General features: G+C 48.3%; 2 protein-coding genes across 16 annotated transcripts in view; one reads left to right on the top strand and one right to left on the bottom strand.

Moving 5' to 3' along the window:
* Window positions 1-12,863, bottom strand: part of IL12RB1 (interleukin 12 receptor subunit beta 1) — a 29,251-nt gene extending 16,388 nt beyond the window's left edge. Inside the window, exons 1-6 of one of the 5 annotated variants that reach the window (XR_014835558.1) lie at window positions 11,777-12,863; window positions 10,557-10,619; window positions 8,770-8,887; window positions 7,720-7,889; window positions 4,909-5,048; window positions 269-305 (exon numbers count right to left, since the gene is read on the bottom strand). Coding sequence is in view for 2 of the 5 variants with exons in the window: in XM_013987467.3 (XP_013842921.1) it covers window positions 269-305; window positions 4,909-5,048; window positions 7,720-7,889; window positions 8,770-8,887; window positions 10,557-10,619; window positions 11,777-11,837 (589 nt within the window). In the remaining 3 variants the exon portion in view is untranslated. 5 annotated transcript variants of the gene reach the window in all.
* Window positions 12,864-20,565: 7,702 nt separating this feature from the next.
* Window positions 20,566-21,439, top strand: part of MAST3 (microtubule associated serine/threonine kinase 3) — a 46,204-nt gene continuing 45,330 nt past the window's right edge. For all 11 annotated transcript variants that reach the window (XM_021083500.2, XM_021083495.2, XM_021083499.2 and 8 more), the window contains exon 1: window positions 20,566-20,625. In XM_021083500.2, the coding sequence (XP_020939159.1) occupies window positions 20,587-20,625 (39 nt within the window). In that variant the 5' untranslated portion in view covers window positions 20,566-20,586. The remainder of the gene's footprint in view (window positions 20,626-21,439) is intronic.

Raw genomic sequence — 21,439 nt, 5'->3', positions numbered from 1 at the left:
CCTGTGCTCTTGAGTTTCAAGGATCACCCACTTCTACTGCTCTCTGGGGTTTGAGTCTCAGCAAGGCCATCTCCTGGGAATTGACCTTGGCCAATGGCGTCTTGACCCCAAGTCTTTGTTTCCTCACCTGCAAAATGGGAATAATCCAGTACTAAATTACAGGGAGGTGCAAACAAGCCTACGAAGAATTTAGCGTTGGGCCTGGCACACAGTTGGTGCTCAATTAATGCTAGCTTGCTGCTGTTGTCATTGTTGATATTATTCTTACCGAAGCCAGCGTCATCATCCTGACGTCCACAGTCGCCCTAAAATGAGACCATGTTTATATATTGTTTTATGTTTGGGTGTCAAAAATCTTAGCTTTGTTGAAATTTCCAACAATTATTTTGCTAACTGCAATGTGGAACCCTGGTTTGAGTTGTTGTGGTTTTTTTTTTTTTTTTTTTTTTTTTTTTGGCTGCATGTGGAAGTTCCCAGGCTAGGGAACCAACCCAAGCCACAACAGTTACCTAAGCTGCTGCAGTGACCACGCTGGATCCTTAACCCACTGAGCCACAGGATAACTCTGGAACCCTGGTTTGGATTTGAGAACAGAAAGAGGACATTCTTGAAAAAACAGGTGATAATCCAAATAAATTTTGGAGTTTAGTTTGCAGCAAGGGACCAGGGACATAAACTCAGAAACATAAGCCGTTAACCTGTGGGGAAACCAGGTGAAGGCTTTACAGGAACCCTCTGTACCTCTTTGTAACTTTTCTGAAAATCTAAGATTACTCCAAAATAAAAAGTTTTTTTTAAAGAATTATTTTAGGAGTTCCCATTGTGGCTCAGTGGTAACGAACCCGACTAGTATCCATAAGGATATGGGTTCAATCCCTGGTCCTGCTCAGTGGGTTAAGGATCTGGCATGGCTATGAAAACCTATATGGCTCAGATGTGGTATGGCTGTGGCTGTGGCAGAGGTCAGCAGCTACAGCTCCAATTCGACCCCTAGCCTGAGAACTTCCATATGCTCCAGGTGTAGCCCTAAAAAAATTTTTTTAAATTACTTTAGGAGACAAAATTATTGTATTTTCTTTAAAAATTATTATTATTAATTTTTGGCTGGGAGTTCCTGTCATGGCGCAGTGGAAACAAATCTGACTGGGAACCAAGAGGTTGCAGGTTCCATCCCTGGCCTCACTCAGTGGGTTAAGAATCCGGGATTGCTGTGAGCTATGGTGTAGGTTGCAGACGGGGCTCGGATGCAGCGTTGCTGTGGCTGTGGTGTAGGCCGGCAGCTGTAGCTCTGATTAACCCCTAGCCTGGGAACCTCCATAGGCCATGGATGTGGCCCTAAAAAGACAAAAAAAAAAATTTTTTTTTTTGTTGCACCCACTGCATGGGGAAGTTCCTGGGCCAGGGATCAAACCCAAGCCACAATAGCAGCCTGGGCTGTTGCAGTGATGATGCTGGATCCTTAAACCTCTGAGCCACAAGAGAACTCCAATGTAATTTCCAAATAAATTATTTTTTCTTTTTTTTAGGTCCGTACCTGCGGCTTATGGAAGTTTCCGGGACTAGGAGTTGAATCAGAACTGCAGCTGTTGGCCTACACCACAGCCACAGCAATGCCAGATCCAAGCTGCATCTGGAACCTGCACGGTAGCTCACAGCAATACCAGACCCTTAACCCACTGAGCGAGGCCAGGGAAGGAATCAGAATCCTCCTGGATATTAGTCCGGTTCTTAACCAACTGAGCCACAACGATAACGTCCTAAACATTATTTTAAGGGATCAAACATCTCTGTCTGTGGTGTTAGGGGTCAGGAGAGCCAAGTTTAGGACTCAGCTAGCCCCACAGACTCCGGGTGACTCTAAGTCCCTGGACATTCTGAGCCTCGGTTTCCTCATCTGTAAAGGGGGCTGAGAGCATCCACTACAGAGTATGCTTAGGGGCTGGAGATGAAACATAAAGAGATGTCTCTCCCCAGCAATGGTCCCTCATCACCTGCCTCTGGCTGATCCAAATCCATTCACCTGATGGGGAAACTGAGACTCAAGGAGGGGCACAAACAACATTTGGAAGGAAGATGGGATTGAAGCTGAGGCAGCTCCCTGGCCTCAAGATGCCTTCAGTCTGAGGGAGGAAAAGACACCACTGTTCAGAAGCTAGAGGTCCCTGTCTCTCCCAAACAAGGGATTCCTTGGGGACTAGGTCAAGGCTGAGGTTTCTTACAAGCCTAGGCTTGCTCTGCCTGCGGGGGACAGAAGAGAGAAGAGAATAGCTAAAGAATGGATGAAGGGGTGTTCCCATTGTGGCTCAGCAGATTAAAAACCCAACTAGTATCCATGAGGATGCAGGTTCCATCCCTTGCCTCTTCAGTGAGTTGAGGATCTGGCATTGCCGCAAGTCGTAGCATTGGTTGCAGATGCGGCTTGCATGTGGCGTTTCTGCAGCTGTGGCATAAGTAGCAGCTGCAGCTCTGATTGGACCCCTGGCCTGGGTATTTCCATATGCCACAGGTGTGGCCATAAAAAGAAAAAAAAAAAAAAGAATGAATGACATTTCCAAGAAGACATACGGGTGACCAACATGTACGTGAAAATGTGCTCAGCATCACTAACAACCAGGAAAATGCAAATCAAAACCACAAAGAGAGCTTACCTCACACCTGTCAGAACACCTGTCAGAATGGCTATCATCAAAAAAGATGATAACAATTGTTGGCAAGGATGTAGGAAAAAGGGAACCTGGGCACTGTTGTTGGGAATGTAAATTGCTGCAGTCACTATGGAAAAACAGGGTGGAAGTTCCTCAAAATATTAAAAATAGAATTACTGGATGATCCGGTAATTCCACTTCTGAGTATGTATTTGAAGAAAACCAAAGCACTAAGTGGAAAAGATCCATACACATCCATTGCAGCATTTTTACAATAGCCAAGATATAAAAGCAGCTGAGTGTCCATCGATGGATAAAGCAAATGCGGTGTACGTATACAATAGACTATTATTCAGCCACAAAAAGAAGAATATCTGGAGTTCTCTTATGGTGCAGCGGGTTAAGGATCTGGCATTGTCACTGCTGTGGTGTGTGTTCGATCCTTGGCCTGGGAACTGCCACATGCTGTGGGCGTGCCCCCCCTCCCCCGCAAAAAAAGAAGAAGAAGGAAATTCTACCATTTGCAACAACATGGATGAAACTTGAGGTCATTATGTTAAGTGAAACAAGCCTGACAGAAAAAGATAAATACTGTATGATCTTTCTTACATGCAAATTTTTAACAAACAAAGTCATAGATACAGAGAAGAAATTGGTAGTTGCCAGAGGTGGGGGGTAGGGGGTGAGGTGAAATGGGTGAGGGTGGTCAAAAGGTACAAACTTCCAGTTATAAAATAGATCCTGGAGTTCCCATCATGGTGCAGCGGAAATGAATCCGACTAGGAACCATGAGGTTTTGGGTTTGATCCCTGGCCTTGTTCAGTGGGTTAAGGATCCGGCATTGCCATGAGCTGTGGTGTAGGCTGGTAGCTACAGCTCTGATTTGACCCCTAGCTTGAGAACCTCCATGTGCCACTGTTGCAACCCTAAAAAAAGGACTAAAATAAAATAAAATAAAATAAAATAAAATAAAATAAAAAGATCCCAAGGATGGTAATGTACTGCGTTGTGACTATAATTAACAATACTGAGGAGTTCCCATCGTGGCTCAGTGGTAACGAATTTGACTAGTATCCGTGAGGACACAGGTTTGATCCCTGGCCTTGCTCAGTGGGTTAAGGATCCTATGTTGCTGTGGCTGTGGTGTAGGCTAGCAGCTACAACTCCAATTCGACCCCTAGCCTGGGAACTTCCACATGCCATGGGTGCAGCCCTAAAAAAACAAAAAGAAAAAAAACTGAATTGTATATTTGAAAATTGCTAAGAGGGTAGATTTAAGAGTTCGCATTACAAGAAAAAAAAATCTGGATCCATGTGTAGTGATGGATGTTAAATAGATTTATTGTGGTGATCATCTCATCATGATACAAATATCAAATCATTATGTTGTACAACTGAAACTAATACAATGGGAGTTTTGTGGTTGTTTGTTTTTTTGCTTTTTAGGGCCACACTCATGGTGTACGGAGGTTCCCAGGCTAGGGGTCCAATCAGAGCTGCAGCTGCTGGCCTACACCACAGCTACAGCCACATGGGATCCGAGCCGTGTCTATGACCTACTCCATAGTTCACGGCAACGCCAGATCTTTAACCCACTGAGCGAGGCCAGGGATCGAATCCTCAACCTCGTGGTTCCTAGTCAGATTCATTTCCTCTGCACCATGACGGAAACACCTATAATGGGTTTTTTTTGATAGGCAAGGAATAGATTTATTAAGACAGGATGTTTGTGAGAGATGCAAGTGGGCAGGCACGGAGGCTCTGCCTTATAAATATTACATGTCAATTACATGTGAATAAAAAAAGGAAAGGAGGGAAGGAGGAATAAGTGGAAAGATAGCTTCTTGAAAAGGCAGCCCTTGAGCTGGACGCTGAAGGTGGGCTAGATTCACATGTGTTCAGGTGGAAAGGAGATTGTGCAGGTGGAGGGAACTGCACATGCAAAGGTGAAGAGGCTGGAAATCCAGGCAAAGAATAATGGCCTTTCAGAAAGGGACCAGAAGAAGCATGAGGCAAGTGAAGGGACCGAGGGCTGGCTGAGGACCAGGATGCCCTCCTGAGGGTGATGGGGAGCCATAGAGGGTGTGTGAGCAAGGGAGGTCACAGTCAGATCTTCATGTTGGAGTGACCCCAGAGGCTAAATACAGGGCAAGAGTGAAGGCCAGGTGGGAGAGGTGACAAACATAGAGATGGCCAAACTGATGGGGTGGGGTGAAGATGCCCTGTGCCTTGTGAAAACCCTTGATCTGGGAAACAAACTCACCAGCATCCACGGGCTTCCAGGTGTCCGGTGTCGGAACTGTATCTCAGCACCATCCTGGCGGGTTGGGGTCTCCCACTCCATGTGCAGCTGCCCTGCTGACCTTGATACCTTGATGTTTCCTGGGGGAGGGTCGTATTTAACTGGAAGCAGAGACGGGGGTTGGGGAGGGGAAGCCAGCATGAGTGTGAGTTGTTGGCCCCCAAAATTCTGGAAAATCTGCCCGTGATCCTCCTGGCTCAGAGTAATGAACTAAGCCCCCCAAATGTGAACCAGGAACACACTTGCAGGTCCCATCTAAGCCCAGGATTCTATGGGTCAAAGAGTCAAGATTTATACATACGATCCTATTAGTAAAATCTTTTTGAAATATTAATACTCATTGCTGGCAAAGCTGTGGTGAGATAGGCACTTTTGTAAATTGCTGATGAGAGAGTAATTAACTGATTCTAATTTTCTGGAGGACAGTTAGGGAAATCTTACTAACTTTTTTTTTTGGACCACCCCCAAGGCACATGGAGTGGGGCCCAGGGATCAGATCCAAGCTGCAGTTTTGACCTATACCACAGATGTGGCAACCTTAACCCACTGTGCTAGATGGCAATCGAACCTGCCTCCCAGCTCTCCACGATGCCACTGATCCTGTGGCACCTCAGCAGGAACTCCTCTTACTAACTTTTTAAACCCACCACAAGGAATCTGACCTAAGGAGAGACACTTATCATTCGCTCTGCATCTTGGTCATACTGTGCCTGATTCTACCTCAGGGCCTTTGCCCTTGCTGTAACCTCTGCCTGGACTATACCTCCTCACCTTTATTCCTGATGGATTCTTTTTTTTTTTTTTTTTTTTTTTTTGTCTTTTTGCCATTTCTTGGGCCGCTCCCACGGCATATGGAGGTTCCCAAGCTAGGGGTCCAATCGGAGCTGCAGCCCCCGGCCTACACCAGAGCCACAGCAACTCGGGATCCGAGCCGCGTCTGCGACCTACACTACAGCTCACAGCAATGCCAGATCGTTAACCCACTGAGCAAGGGCAGGGATCGAACCCGCTACCTCATGGTTCCTAGTTGGATTCGTTAACCACTGCGCCACAACGAGAACTCCTGATGGATTCTTTTTATCCTTCAGGGTTCAGCTTAAGCTAGAGGCCTCCCCGACCTCCCAACTGTGTCTCATCATGTGTAATGATCGTGCCTTGTCCATCATTACACTTGAATCTGGATTCCATGAGGGCAGGAACAGAGCTGGGACTAGGGTGAGGAGAGTGAGGCAAGATTGTACAAAAACAGGGTCATATTCTTTCTTCCTTCCTTTCTTTCCTCCTTTCTCCTTCCTTCCTTCCTTCCTTCCTTCCTTCCTTCCTTCCTTCCTTCCTTCCTTCTTTCTTTCTTTCTTGCCACGCCCATGGCATGTAGAAGTTCCTGGGCCAGGGATTGAACATACACCACAGCAGTGACCCAAGCCACTGCAGGGAGAACACCAGGTCCTTAACCCACTGCACCACAAGAGAACTCCCAGATCCTCTCTTTTTTTTTTCTCTCTCTCTCTCTTTATTTAAAATTTTGATACTTTGTCATGGCTATTTTTTTGGCATTAATATTGATTTTTTAAAAAAAATATTGCATTGTGATACTGTTTATATTGATTTCCGAGGTTTTTTAGCAACCCCCCCTTAAAACTTTGTGGCCAAGGAGGGCACGTCATTCACCTCACCCTAGTCCCAAGTCCTGGGCTGTAACCTCTACTGGTCTTGCTCATGTTCCCTATGACCGAGCATGGCATACAGTAGCAGGTCAGAGAGAACAAGCAAAGTGTATGTTGCTGATTCATGAAAAGAGATTTTTTTGGGGGGGTTGCTGTCCCCATGGCATGTGGAAGTTCCCAGGCCAGGGATCAAACCTGAGCCATAGCAGCGACTCAAGTCACAGTAGCGACAATGCTGGATCTGTAAACTGCTGAGCCACAGGGAACTCCATGAAAACAGATTATATATATATATTTTTTTTTTTCATCTTTTTGCCATTTTTTGGGCCGCTCCCGCAGCATATGGAGGTTCCCAGGCTAGGGGTCTAATTGGAGCTGTAGCCGCCGGCCTACGCTAGAGCCACAGCAACGCAGGATCCGAGCTGCATCTGCCACAGCTCACGGCAACACTGGATCGTCAACCCACTGAGCAAGGGCAGGGATGGAACCCGCAACCTCATGGTTCCTAGTCAGATTTGTCAACCACTGCGCCACGACGGGAACTCCTTATATTTTATATTATATTATATTATATTATATTATATTTATTTTATTCATTTTTGCTTTTTAGGGCTGCACCCACGGCATATGGAAGTTTCCAGGCTAGAGGTCGAATCGGAGCTCTAACTGCTGGCCTAGACCACAGCCACAGTAATGCAGGTTCCAAACTGTATCTGCAACCTACACCACAGCTCAAGGCAATGCTGCATCCTTAACCCACTGAATGAGGCCAGGGATTGAACCTGCATCCTTATGGGTCCTAATTGGGTTTGTTACGGCTGAGCCACAACAGGAACACCCAAAACAGATTTGAAAGACCCAACAGGGACTTGGCAGCATTACAGTATCAAGGAGAAACCAGAAGCTACCAAAGTGTCCAGCAGTAGGGGATCAGTAAGGGACCCATGGAAGAATCTGCCAAGTCACACAACAGTGTTGGGTGTGAAAATGGCTGACATTATCTAACCCCTTGCCAGGGTCCCAGAATCCTTACAGATCTGTCTAGGCTTAGAGACCCAGGCATCTCTGGGTTAGGAAGGGGTAGGGAGGAAGAGAACAGAATGCTGACCAGAGCTGTAGAGATTCAAGGTAACCATGGGGGACTTCTCCGTCTTGTTGGCAGCCCGGGATTCCACCCAGAGAGTGACAGCATTGAGCACGTCTACGCCATCCTGGTCGGAAAACTGCAGTGTGGTGGCTGAGCCTGTGGCAAAGTAGCAACAGCGCCCAGACTTGAGGCTGTGGGAAGGAGGGTGTTTGTGCTGAGTCTGGGATCCTAATGAACCCCAGAGCATCTCAGTGGCCATAGCAGATGATGTGCATCGCATCCCAGCATCATTTTCTGCCCCTTTGCCTCCCCCTCCCCACCCCAGGGGTTTCTTGGGAATCAGCCTGGGACTAAGGGGTTTGGAGGACCCCAGAATCTCCCAACATGGGCTGACACAGAGGGAAGAAAGAAATGAATAGATGGATGAATGTGTAGACAGATGGACGAATACGTGAGAGGTTGAGAATGAAGGAAGTACTAGAGGGATCTTAACTGCCACCCATATTGGATGCCCACCCAGGCTGACTGTCCCTCACCACAACACACAGCACAGATCCCCAATGCTTACTACTTTTTTTTTTTTTTTTTGCTTTTTAGAGCTGCACCTGAAGCACATGGAGGTTCTCAGGCTAGGGGTTGAATCGGGGCTGCATCTGCCAGCTTATGCCACAGCCACAGCCACTGGGGATCTGAGCTGCATTTGTGACCTACGCCACACCTCATGGCAATGCCAGATCCTTAACCCACTGAGCGAAGACAGGGATCAAACCCATATCCTCATGGATACTAGTAGTTGGGTTGGTACCCTGCTGAACCACAACAGGAACACTCCCCCCACCCTTTTTTTAATGGCTATGTTCTCAGCATGCAAAAATTCCCGGGCCAGGGATCAAACCCATACCACAGCAGAGACCTGAGTTGGCTCCTTGACCTGCTAGGCTCCCAGGGAACTCCCCCCAACCCTTCCTTCTGACATGAGAAAACTGAGGCCAAAGAAGGGACAAAGACGCTGTCAAGGCCATATATCTGAGAGCATGGGCGTGGGGTCAGGAGCAAGGGCAGGATCCTTACCAGCATCTCAGGAAGTGGCTGACCCCAGCTGTGGGGCCCTCATACTCCCAGGAACATTCATAACCAGCTCTGTTGAATATCCGGTAGCAGTTTAGGTCCCTGGGGCCAGAAGCTGAGCCTAAAGATCCCAGAGGTTTGAGACTAGATTAGAGTGAAAGGGTCCCCAAACTGACACACCCCAGGGAGGAATTTTTCTGACACTTATGTAATCCAGTGTCACTTCAGCCTAAACACGCTGTGGCTTCCAGCACCTACCTATGCCCTTCCCACCTGTCTCCTGCCATCTCCTCTGCACCTCCTGCTCCAGCCACTTCAGTCTCCTCACTGGTCCTCAAACACACCAGGCTCACTCCTACCTCAGGGTCTTTGTATGTGCTATGCCCTCTGCCTGGAATCCCCCAGATCCTGACATTCCCATTTCTCCTTCAGCGTTACCTCCTCAACCACTAGCCAACCAGAATCAGTCCCAGCCTCTCCATCCCTCACCCTGCTCTGATTTTTCATGGTTCCTCATTGTAGGCAGTGCATGCGTTTGTTTGCTTCCTGTCCAACTCCTGCATTTGGCTGTGATCCCAGGCTTGCAGCTGATTCCTTCATGGCTAAAACTGTGTCTGCAAGTATTAAGTGCTTGGTAAAAAAAAAAAAATTTTTTTTTTTTTGGCTGTGCCTGAAGCATGTGGAAGTTCTGGGACTAGGGAATCAAACCTTTGCCACAGCAGCGACCCAAGCCACTGTAGTGACAATGATGGATCCTTAACCTGATGTGCCACAAAGAAATTCCTTGGTAAATATTTCTTTTTTTTTTTTCTTTTTAGGGCCACAACTGTGGCACATGGAAGTTCCCAGGCTAGGGGTTGAATTGGAGCTGCAGCTGTTAGCCTACACCACAGCCACAGCAACACCAGATCCAAGCTGAGTCTGCAACCTACACTGCAGTTTATGGCAACACTGGATCCTTAACCCACTGAGCAAGGGCAGGGATCAAATCTGCATCCTCATAGATTCGAATCAGGTTCTTTCTTTCTTTATTTTGTTTTTAGGGCCGCATCTGCAGCATATGGAAGTTCCAGGATAGGGGTCTAATCAGAGCTGCAGTGGCTGGCCTATGCCACAGCTATAACAACGCCAGGTGTGAACCTCATATGCGACATATACCACAGCTCATGGCAGTGCTGGATCCTAACCCACTGATTAAGTTCAGGGATGGAACCTGCATCCTCATGGATACTAGTCAGGATCATTACCTCTGAGCCACAATGGGAACTCCAAAACAAACCCTTTTTTTTTTAAATTTTTTTTTTGGCCGAGCCCACAGCATGCACCAGGGATTGAACTCATGCCATAGCAGAGACAATGCCAAGTCCTTAACCACTAGGCCACCAAGGAACTCAATATTTCTTGAAACAAAGAATAGATGAAACATCTACCCAGTGGCAGATTAGTGAGTGTGTTACAAGCATGAATGTTGCAGCCATGCTTGACTCCTGGCAACTTCAAAATATTTGAATATGTGCTTAGCACCTCCATGCTGACTAATCATAACAGACACAGACACCTGCCTTGTGACCCTGTTAGGGAGGAGATGAGGCTTACAGAGGTGGGTGATTGCTCCAGAACACGAGTTTGGTGAGCACAGATGGTCAGGCTGTCTGGTAGGGCGTCCCTAGATCTCAGGTGGGTCTGAGTCTTGGGATAGGTAGGAGGGAGATGAGGGAGGGGCTGCTAGGGATGGGTTAATCAGAGCCCAGCACCTTCCCTCCCTCCCAAGATGGGAAACTGCCTCAGACCTGAGTCTGCATCCGGATATGGCGGGTCCTGGAAACAGCACCTGCTGGTACTGCAGGCTTCAGCTGCAAAGGCAATGAGGAGATAATGACAGTCTCAGCCTTTCACTACTTGGGGAGAGGGGCATGCCCAGTGACCATCCACACACTCGCCCACTTTTCCACTATGCACCCATCCACCTACCCATCATTCCACCAGTCCACCTATCCATCCTTCCACCCATCCACCTATCCATCCACCCATCCACCCATCCACCTATCCACCCATCCACTCATCCATCCATTGATCCATCCATCCACTCATGCATCCACCTATCCACCCATCCATCCATCCATCCATCCATCCACCTATCCATCCATCCACTCATCCATCCATCCACCTATCCATCCATCCATCCATCCACCTATCCAACCAGACATCCAGCCAGCCAGCCAGCCAGCCAGCCATCCACCCTCCTACTCATGCATGTATGTATGCATCCATCCAATCCATCCAACCATCCATCCATCCACCCATCCACTCATCTATCCATCCATCCATCCATGCATCCACCTACCCATTCTTGTCTCTAGCTGGCTCCTCTAAATCAACCCAGGGCTTCCAATCCCACTCCCTTTTGCTGTCCTGACCTTTGGAAACCCTGAAACATTGCTGATCCAGTTTACAGAAAAGGAAACTGAGGCATGGAGGGCAGAGAAGTTGCCCGAGGTCATGCATCAACTGAGCTGGAATTAGAGTCCAAAGCCAGTCATCCTCAGGTGGCTGGGCCCCTTTCCATTCAATTCTATAAGATGGAGAGAGTATGTAGATAGATAGAGAGATGGATAGATGGATGGATGGATAGATAGATAGATAGATAGATAGATAGATAGATAGAGAGAGAGAGAGAGAGATAAGATAGACATAGGACTATATTATATATATCTATCATATATCTATTTGTTATTTATCCCTTCCTTAGCTATTTCTCACTGAACTCTGGGAGACAGGAAACATTCAAAGCTTCAGCCAACTCCACGGAAGATAAAATCAAGATTGGAGAGGAGATACCCAAGTCTGACCCCAAAAGCCATGCTTACTGACCTCATATTTGACAAGAGGGAAAGACTAAGGCACAGAGACACAGAACCAACCCTGGAACCTGGGTCCCCAGCCCTCCACATACACTCACATAGCCCACCTCCCTGCCAAGAGAGCCACAGTGCCAGGGTAACAGACTCACCACCCTGCCTCGGGAACAGGAGGAGGAAGAGGGGGACCAGCCTGGTCACTCGTTGCCACATCCGGTCCTTGCAGAGATCAGCAGCTCCAGACAAGCTTCTGTGCTACCAGCAAGGCCCCCAGCCAACCAGTCCTCACCCAGGAACACGCTGAAGCTGTGCAAGAAAGACCGAAAAGATTAAAAAAAAAAAAAAAAAAAAAGTAGGTGTCATGGCTCCTCCCAGGGCACGTCAAAGTGAAAGAGAAACCCAGGAAGTCAGCACGGTGGTGGTGACCTCACCCAGGCCTCAAACCCACCCAAGGGGCAAGTTGGACCCTGAGTTCCAGATCTGGGGATGGAGGGTCCTGCTCTGCTGGCTCCAGACTGCACCTGGACACTGGGTGTGAGTCCCTTGGGCGGCCTGGGGCTCTTCGCCCTTGGCCAGGTCTCTAGCCCTCTCTGGCCCACTTCTGAGACTCAGGAGCCTAATGGGAGGCCAGGGTCTTTGGATGTCAGAGTTCACTCTCCCAACAAATTGTCATGAAGCCCTCGCTGCATGCTGAGCCCCTCAAAAATGTCCACCTCCCCGCTTCCCAAACTCTAGCCTGAAGGCAACTTGTGTCTCAGGTCTGGAAGAGTCTCCTTGCTTTCTTTAGATTCAGCTTAGTCTTTTCTCTGTGTCTGTTTCTCGGCCAGAAATGGGGAGGGGGTCGGAGGGAGGAGTGTTCTTCAGTTTCTGTCTGATTTGTGGGAGTTCCTGTTGTGGTGCAGAGGTAATGAACCAGGCTAGTATCCATGAGGATGAGGGTTCAATCCCTGGCTTCGCTCAGTGGGTTGACGATCCGGTGTTGCCATGAGCTTCGGTGTAAGTCACAGAAGCGGCTTGGATCCTGTGTTGCTGTGGCTCTGGCATAGGCCGGCAGCTATAGCTTTGATTAGACCCCTAGCCTGGGAACCTCCATACGCCACGAGTGTGGCCCTAAAAACAACAACAACAACAACAACAAAGAAGAAGAAGAAGAAGAATTGATTCACGCTGTAAAGAGACTGGACCCCGAAACATCATGCTGAGCAAAAGAAGTTGGACCCAGCAGCCCACATGTTCTGTGATGATTCTATGTATATGAAACACAAATCCATAGAAACAGAAGGAAGATTAGTGGTTGCCAGGGGCTGGGGGAGGGAGCTGGGGAGTGACTGTTCATGGGGATGTGGTTGCCTTCTGGGGTGATGGAAATGTTCTAGAACTAGATAGAGGTGGTGGTTGTACAATATAGTGACTATTCTAAATGCCGCTGAATTGCGTACATTAAAATGGTTAATTTTATGTTATGTGATTTTCACCTAAAAAAAAAATTCTTGGCAGTTCTCGCTGTGGTGCAGTGGGTAAGGGGGCCAGCGCTGTCTCTGTGGCAGCGTAGATTTATCTCTGGCTAGGCACAGTGAGTTAAGGATCCAGCAGGGGCGTAGGTGGCAGCTGTGGCTGGGGTTCGATTTGATCCCTGGCTGGGAAATTCCATATGCGAAAAAAAATTTTTTTCTCAGATCGCAGGAGGGCAAAGGACAGGGGAACAGGGTAAGGGTGTCTCCAGGGGGAAACTTCTGGGGCCACTGAGGCCCCAGGGGCAGGGCGGGGGGGGGTGGGTTTGGTGGCGGAAGGAAGCCCCTTCTCTGAGAGCCAGCTGGTCCTGAAGGGCAGCTGGGCTGGCCAGGGTCAGGCGCCCAGCAGGCCATGAAGTCAGAGTCATGGGAACAAAGAGGCAGTGTTCCAGGCCTGGCACAGTGGGGACGGGGACCCTGTGACCCTGCACAGAGCAGCCTTCATGGGCAGCAGGGCCCCAACCAGGCCAGGAGTGGGGTGGGGTGGGTGGGAGTGGGTTTGAGGCCTGGGGGAGGGGCAGAGATAGAAAGACAGAGGAACAAATGGAGAGAAATAAAAAGATGAAAGCTATCATCAGAGATAGGTGCAAACCCATGGCCCCCCTCTCAATGGCAGAGTCTCCTGGTCTCCCTACCCCAGGTGCCCCATTTCACCGATGGAGAAACTGAGCCCAGAGACACCCAGACACCTCAGGGCCCTGGCTGGAGGTGAAGATATGGATGCAAACCCTGAGACGGAGCCCACCTCAGTGGGACTGAGCTTTGCACCTTCTGGAGCAAGGCCCATGCCCTAGGCTTCCCCCTACCTCCTGCGCTCACTAAAGTCAGCCCTCCCGGGGCCTCATTTTCCCCATCTGCAAAATGGGCTGTAGTGGGGATGAAAGAGGGTAGCTACCCACCAGAGAGTCGGTATGATTAGCCATTGTTTGGGGGGCCCCCAGTGGCCTCTGCTCTTTTGTGTTCGTGTGCGTATGTGTGTGTGTATGTCTTTTTAAGGCCGCACCTGTGGCACATGGAAGTTCCCAGGTTAGGGGCCAAATTGGAGCTACAGCTGCCAGCCTACTCCACAGCTGCAGAAATGCAGGATCCAAGCCACATCTGCAACCTACACCACAGCTCATGGTAACACCAGATCCTTAAGCCACTGAGCAAGGCCAGGGGTCGAACTCGCATCTTCTTGGATGCTAGTGGGGTTTGTTACCCCTGAGCAACAATGGGAACTCCTGGCCTCTGCTCTCATCATGCCATTCCCCTAAAGTGAGAGCAGCCACTGGAAAACCATCAAGGGAGGTGAGGGCAGAGCTAGACACAGATGCCCCCAGTTCTCTGGGGTCAGGGACTGGATGCAGGGAGGGGAAGAAGTTGGGAGGGTTCTTAGGGGAAGCAGGGAAGCCTGCCCAGAAAAGGGAGGTCTGGGACTGGGTTTATAGAATTAAAGGGCATTCCTGGCAGAGGTCACAGCAGAGGCAAAAGGTGGGGGGACACCAAGATGAACATGGCAGGTCTGGGGCTCCATGGGAGAGAAGACAGTGGGGTGGGCCACGGCCATGAGTGCTGGGCTGAAGGGCTGGGCTTTTCCCCAAGGGCACTGGGGAGCCACAGCAGGTGTGTGAGCAGGATTCTAGCCACACGTGAGATGGTGTTTCTACCCTTATTGGGGTCACAGTCTGAGACTCAACCTGAGGTTCACCACAGCCCACTTTCCCCATGTCAAATCTTCATATACCCAACTCTCTTCGCCTGCCTGCCACCTACTCCAGGAAGCCCTCCCAGCTGCCCCAGAAGCACAGCTGCACTATGTCCTCAGAGCTGTCCCACTTTCAGATACGCCACAACCTGGAGGGAGGGGGAGGCAGGAAGAGTTATAGGCCCCCCTCCCCAGGAAATGGTAACCACAGAACTTCCCCACCACTTCAGCTTCCGCCTTCTGTGGGGCGTGGGGCGGGGGGGGGGGGGGGGAGAGTGACCTTCAGCTCCGAAAGGGCTGAGCTTTCACCCATGTGGTCTGACCTGATGCCTCTGAGGGGCACCTAAGAAGGATGTTGAAGGGCGAGTAGGAGTTGGCAAGGAGAAAGTCCATTAGTTCATTTAACATGCGCATTTATAGGCATCATTCACATAAGAACATTGTTCATTCATTCAACCAGGACTTTCTGGTGCTTCGAAAGGATCACTGAGGATGTTTTAAAGAATATATAGTGGTGGAGTTCCCCTCTTGGCTCAGCGGAAACAAATATGACTAGCATCCATGAGGATGGAGGTTTGATCCCTGGCCTTGCTCAGTGGGTTAAGGATCCAGTGTTGCCGTGACCTGTGGTATAGCTCAAAGATGCGGCTCAGATCTGGCATTGCTGTGGCTGTGACATGGGACAGCAGCTACAGCTCTGATTCGGCCCCTAACCTGGGAAACTCCATATGCCACGGGTGTGGTCCTAAAAAGAAAAAAAAAAAAAGAATACATAGTGGTGATCGTTTTGTAAGGTATAGAAACATCTATCAAATCAATACATTGTGCACTTGGAAAAAACATAATGTCCTAGGTCAGTTATAATTCAATTTATAAAAAAAAGAATACGTAGGTTGCCAAGAAAAGAACTCATTCATTCACTCCCTGATGCCCCTCGTGGAGATATTTGAAGATGGTTTTTTTGCTGTTGTTTTTATTTGCTTTTTAGGGACGCACCTTCGGCATATGGAAGTTCCCAGACTAGGGGTCAAATCGGAGCTGTAGCTGCTGGCCTACGTCACAGCCACAGCATCTCAGGATCCGAGCCGCATCTGTGACCTACACCACAGCTCATGGCAACGCCAGATCCTTAACCCACTAAGCAAGGCCAGGGATCGAACCTGCAACCTCATGGTTCCTCGTTGGATTCGTTTCCACTGCACCATGACGGGAACTCCTTGAAGAGATTTTTGATGGATGTATAGGAGTACACAAGGAAAAAAATCTATTCACTCAGAAAATGTTCTCTGAAGCTTCTCAAAAATCTGAAATGGATTTTGAAGGATAGGTGTTCATCATAGAAAAACTACATTCAGAAAATTCCCTTGTGCCGCAGTGGGTTGAGGATCTGGCGTGGTCACTGCAGCAGCCTGGATTGCTGCTATGGGATGAATTTGATCTCTGGCCTAGGAACTTCCACATGCCATGGGCAGAGCCAAAAAAAAGGAAAAATTGCATTCAGTCAACCCATCCATTGGTCAGTCAATGAATGCTCCCTATTGCCCACTGAAGAGGCCATTTGGGAAGGAGTTCTGTGAAAGAGTTCTCTGGATGGATTGCAGTCATGTAAGATCACTCTAGTGGCTCCACTTCCAGTAGCTCACCATCTGCCCAGCCCAACCACCTCTGGTACAGGGAACCTCTCTTTCCCCAGGATTCTAGCCAAAGCCCCAGGGAAGACTCTGATTGGCTAGACCTGAGTCACATCTCCATTTTGAACCAATCACAGTGGCTGAGGTGGATGAAAGACTCTAGGTCACAAGTCCACCTCAGCCTCCAAGCTGAATAGAACTTTTAGGCAAAACTAGCCAGAGACAGAAAGTTGGCCATTGTAGGGCATGAGCTTACCATCATCTGGGGTATGCAAGCTCCAACTGAAGTCTTTTTAGTATAGGGTTGTCAGATAAAATACATGACACCAAGTTAAATCTGAATTTCAGATAAACGGCACATAGCTTTTTAGCTTATCTATGTTCCAATTATTACACGGGATATATACTGAAAAAATATTCATCCTTTAGCTGAAATTAAATTCAACCAGGTATCTGTATTACTTTGGTAGGCCTGCCATAACAAAGTATCATAGATGGTGGTTTCAACAACAGAAATTAATTTCCTTATAGTTCTGGAGGCTAGAAGTTGAAGATCAAGGTGTCAGCAGGTGTAATTTCCTCTGGGGTCTCTCAATGGCTTGAAGATAGTATCCCTTCCTGCGTCTTCACATGTCTTCCTTTACAGTGTTTGTGTGCTAATCTCTTCTTCTTATAAAGACACCAGTCATATTAGCTTAGGATCCACCCATATGACCTCATTTTACTTTAGTTACGTCTTTTTTTTTTTTTGTCTTTTTAGGGCCACACCCTTGGCATATGGAGGTTCCCAGGCTAGGGGTCAAGTTGGAGCTACAGCAGCTGGCCTACATCACAGCCACAGCCACAGCAGCACAGGATCTGAGCCGAATCTGTGACCCACACCACAGCTCACGGCAATGCCGGATCCTTAACCCACTGAGCAAGGCCAGGGATTGAGCCCTCGTTCTCATGGATCCTAGTCAGGTTCGTTAACCACTGAGCCATGATGAGAACTCTTACTTTACTTACTTATTTAAAGGCCTTGTGGGAGTTCCCATCGTGGCTCGGCATTTAACGAATCTGACTAGGATCCATGAGGATGAGGGTTCGATCCCTGGCCTCCTCAGTGGGTTAAGGATCCGCAGTTGCTGTGATCTGCGGTGGAGGTCACAGACATTACTCAGATCTGACGTTGCTGTGGCTGTGGTGTAGGCCAGCAGCTGTAGCTCCAATTCGACCCCCTAGTCTGGGAATTTCCATATGCAGAGGGTGTAGCCCTAAAAAGCAAAACATAAATAAATAAATAAATAAATAAATAAAGGCCTTGTCTCCAAAATTCAATTACATTCTGAGGTACTGAGGGTGGAGGATTTCACCTTATCAATTTTGGGAGAACACAATTCAACCCATAACAGTGGCTGCTTTGGAAAATAGTCTGGTAGTTTCTGAAAATATTAAAAACTCAGGAATTCCAGGAGTTCCCTTTGTGGCTCAGTAGTTAACAAGCTGACTAGGAACCATGAGGTTGTGGGTTCAATCCCTGGACTCACTCAGTGGGTTAAGGATCTGGCATTGCCATGAGCTGTGGTGTAGATCACAGACACAGCTTGGATCTGGCTTTGCTGTGGCTGTTGGTATAGACCGTCAGCTACAGCTCCGATTAAACCCCTAGCCTGGGAACTCTATATACTGCTGGTGCAGCCCTAGAAAAGGCAAAAAGACAAACAAAACAAAACAAAAAAACTCAGAAATTCCACTGCTAGGTATATACCCAAGAGAACTGGAAGTATATATCCACACAAAAACTTGCACATGAATGTTCGCAGAAGCACTATTCGCAACAGCCAAAAAGTGGAAAACTCAAATGTCTGTTAATGGATCACAAAACAGACAATAGACAAAACATGTCTATCCAGGCATTGAAATACTATTTAGCCATAAAAAAAAATGAAGTAGCGGCATTTGCTGCAATGTAAACAAATCTTGAAAACATCATGATGAGTGAAAAAAGCCAGACACAAAAGGCCACAGGTTTGCATGAGTCCATTTATGTGAAATGTCCAGCACTGGCGAATTCATAGAGAGAGAAATCAGATTGCTGGTTACCAGGGACTAGGGGAGGGACAGAATGGAGGAGTGGCTGCTCACCAGTATAGGGTTCTTTGTTTGTTTTGTTTTGCTTTGTTTTTGTTTTTTTAGGGCCACACCTGTAGCATATGGACATTCCCTGGCTAAGGGTCGAACTGGAGCTGCAGCTGCTGGCCTACACCACAGCCACAGCAATGCCAGATCTTTAACCCACTGAGCAAGGCTAGGGATCGAACCCACATTCTCATAGATACTAGTAGGGTTAGTTAACTGCTCAGCCACGAAAGCAAGTCACAGTATAGGTTTTCTTTAGGGGCTGATGAAAGTGTTCTAAATTTAGATGATTGCACAAGAGGGCTGTGAACATTAAAAACCACAGAACTGTGTACTTTAAAAAGGTGATTTTTTTTTTTTTGGTCTCTTAGGGCCACAACCATGGCATAAGGAGGTTCCCAGGCTAGGGGTCTAACCAGAGCTGTAGCTGCCGGCCTACACCACAGCCAGAGCAACACCAGATCCTTAATCCACTGACCAAGGCCAGGGATCGAACCTACAACCTCATGGTTCCTAGTCGGTTTTGTTTCCACTGCGCCTCCCGAAACTCCCTAAAATGGTGAATTTTATGGTAGGTGAATTACAAGTCAATTTCATGGATGAGATAAACAAGTTTTGTCTTGAAGTCTTGATTTTGATGTCCTCAATCTGGCCACTATAACTTGGTGGGATCCTACAGTACCTCACAGGTCATTAGCCAGAGACCCTACCTAGGGTTCCCTCCAATGTAAGAACATTCTCTAATGTCTGGTCAGAACAGGGCGGTAAAGGAGGAAAATTGCAGCTGCAGAGACAGTGGGGCCCTAGTGAAAGAGAGAATGTGAGTGCCATCCTGGGACTTTGGACTTTTCCCAGCCTCCCTTTCCCTTCTGCCAAGTCAGACTGAACAATGATGGTCAAATACCTGTGAGAGGTCTTCATGAGGCACTTGGCTGGGTGCTCAGCTGGCACTCAGCAAAAGCAGTTATCCTCAAAACAAACAAACAAACAAACAAACAAACAAACAAACAAAAAAAAAAAACCTAACAACTACAGTGGCAATCTATTCTTGTTAATAAAGATTTATTGGAACAAGGACCAGGATAGGGATGAGACAAGGGAGGCAAAGACATGCAAGGGCAGAGTCTGATCCTCTCATTTAATTAACTTGTTTATTTGGCCGTCGGGCTTATGGACTTCCCCAGGACAGGGATCAGATCCCAGCTGCAATAGCGACCTACCCAGATTAGGCAAGGATCCTATAACCCACTGTGCAGGGCGGGGATTGAACACGTGTCCTGGCATTACAGAGACATTCCTGATCTGGTTGCACCACAGCTAATCCGGTCGCGCCACAGCGGAACTCTTGATCCTGTCTTTACTTAAAATGTTGATGTTTAGCTCATTATGCATTTTTGCATTAGTTTTGATTCTTTAAAATGTTGTATTAAAATACTATATATCTTTTTTTTTTTTTTTTTTTGGCCGCCCCTGGGGCATGTGGAAGTTCCTGGGGCCAAGGATAGAACCGTTGCCAAAGTTTGAGCGACCCATGCTGCTGCAGTGACAACGCCAGATCTTTAACCCGCTCCGCCACAAGAGAACTCCAAAATATTATATATCTTGATTACCGATTTATTTGCGGGCCCTTAAATATTGCATGGAGGTGAGTGCCCCACACTCTTCACCCTTGTTGCGGGCCCAGGGCACATGGATTAACTTCTCTGAACCTCAGTTTCCTCATTGGCAAAAGAGTTTTTTTTTTTTTAAATCAGGTGTTTACCTGGTAAAAAGATTTCTAAAATCTGGGAAGATTCATTGAAAAATGTTTACTTCTGGGCTGGAGGGGTGGGGAGGGGCCTGGAAGGGCGGGGCAGGCTCGCCCAAAGTGGGCGGACCTTTCGAGAAAAGCTCTCAAGGAGGGGCGGGGTCACAGCTCGTCAGCTGACCGGCTTGACCAATGGCGCGGGGTGGCGGGGCCTGGCAGGCTGAGGCGGGGCCGGGCGCCGGCCAGCAGTGCGGACTAGCGGGCCATGGACGAGCCAAGTCTCCTGCGACGCCGTGGGCTCCAGGTGAGGCACCAGCGCGGGCGGGAGGAGGGCGCTGGCGGAGTGAACCCAGCCTTCGTGTCGGGGTGGGGGCTTTGGCTGGCCAGGGGCAACTGAGGCAGAGGGCGGGAAGCGCTCTGGAGGCTCCCGCTCGCATCTCAAAGTGCTTTTCGTATGATGGGAAGAGGGTATGCCTATTTGACATACGGAGAAAGTGAGGCTCCGTTGGAGAAAGGGGCTGAGGGTTTCGCTCTCTCCACCAGCAGCATTTGAGCGCTCACCATATATTCATTGTTGTATTAATCATTTTACTAGTGATATATTAAGACTAATTAATGTTTATTAAAACTTGCCTCCTGCCTTCGCAGCGCCACCGCACCCTGCCTCAGCTCAACCCTTAACACAAGCTGGGGAGATTGGGGCTATCCAGACACCCATTCGTCAGTTAAGGAAACAGGCTCAAGTCTAGGAAAGTCACAAACCTTAGGTGGCCCAGCAGGGATTCAGTCCAGCGCCCTTAATCAGCTCTCTGGCGCACAAACCATTGCCAAGTGGCTGTGTGGCTTGGGAAGGGAGCGGCGTTGGCGGGAGGCCCTCTTGCTTCCTTGAACCTCAGTTTCCCCATTCACTATAAGGGCCTTTTCTGACCTGTAACCTCGGGTTTATGTTTGGGAGGCAGTGCCACCAGGAGATAAGAACATAGGCGTTAGGGCTAGCAGAGGCTGATATTCGAACCCACGTGACCGCGGGCGGCAACTTCTTTGACTTCACTGGGCCTCAGTTTTCCCATCTGTGCAATGGGAAGTTAGACATTCTAGCCATTTCCTTCTGAGGTTTA

This window comes from Sus scrofa, chromosome 2 (assembly GCF_054392235.1).
Source record: "Sus scrofa isolate SSC_HxYL_T2T_F1_AM1 chromosome 2, Sscrofa_HxYL_maternal_Yorkshire_Landrace_v2.0, whole genome shotgun sequence".
Taxonomy (NCBI): Eukaryota; Metazoa; Chordata; class Mammalia; order Artiodactyla; family Suidae; genus Sus; species Sus scrofa.
This window is presented reverse-complemented; position numbering and strand designations above follow the sequence as displayed.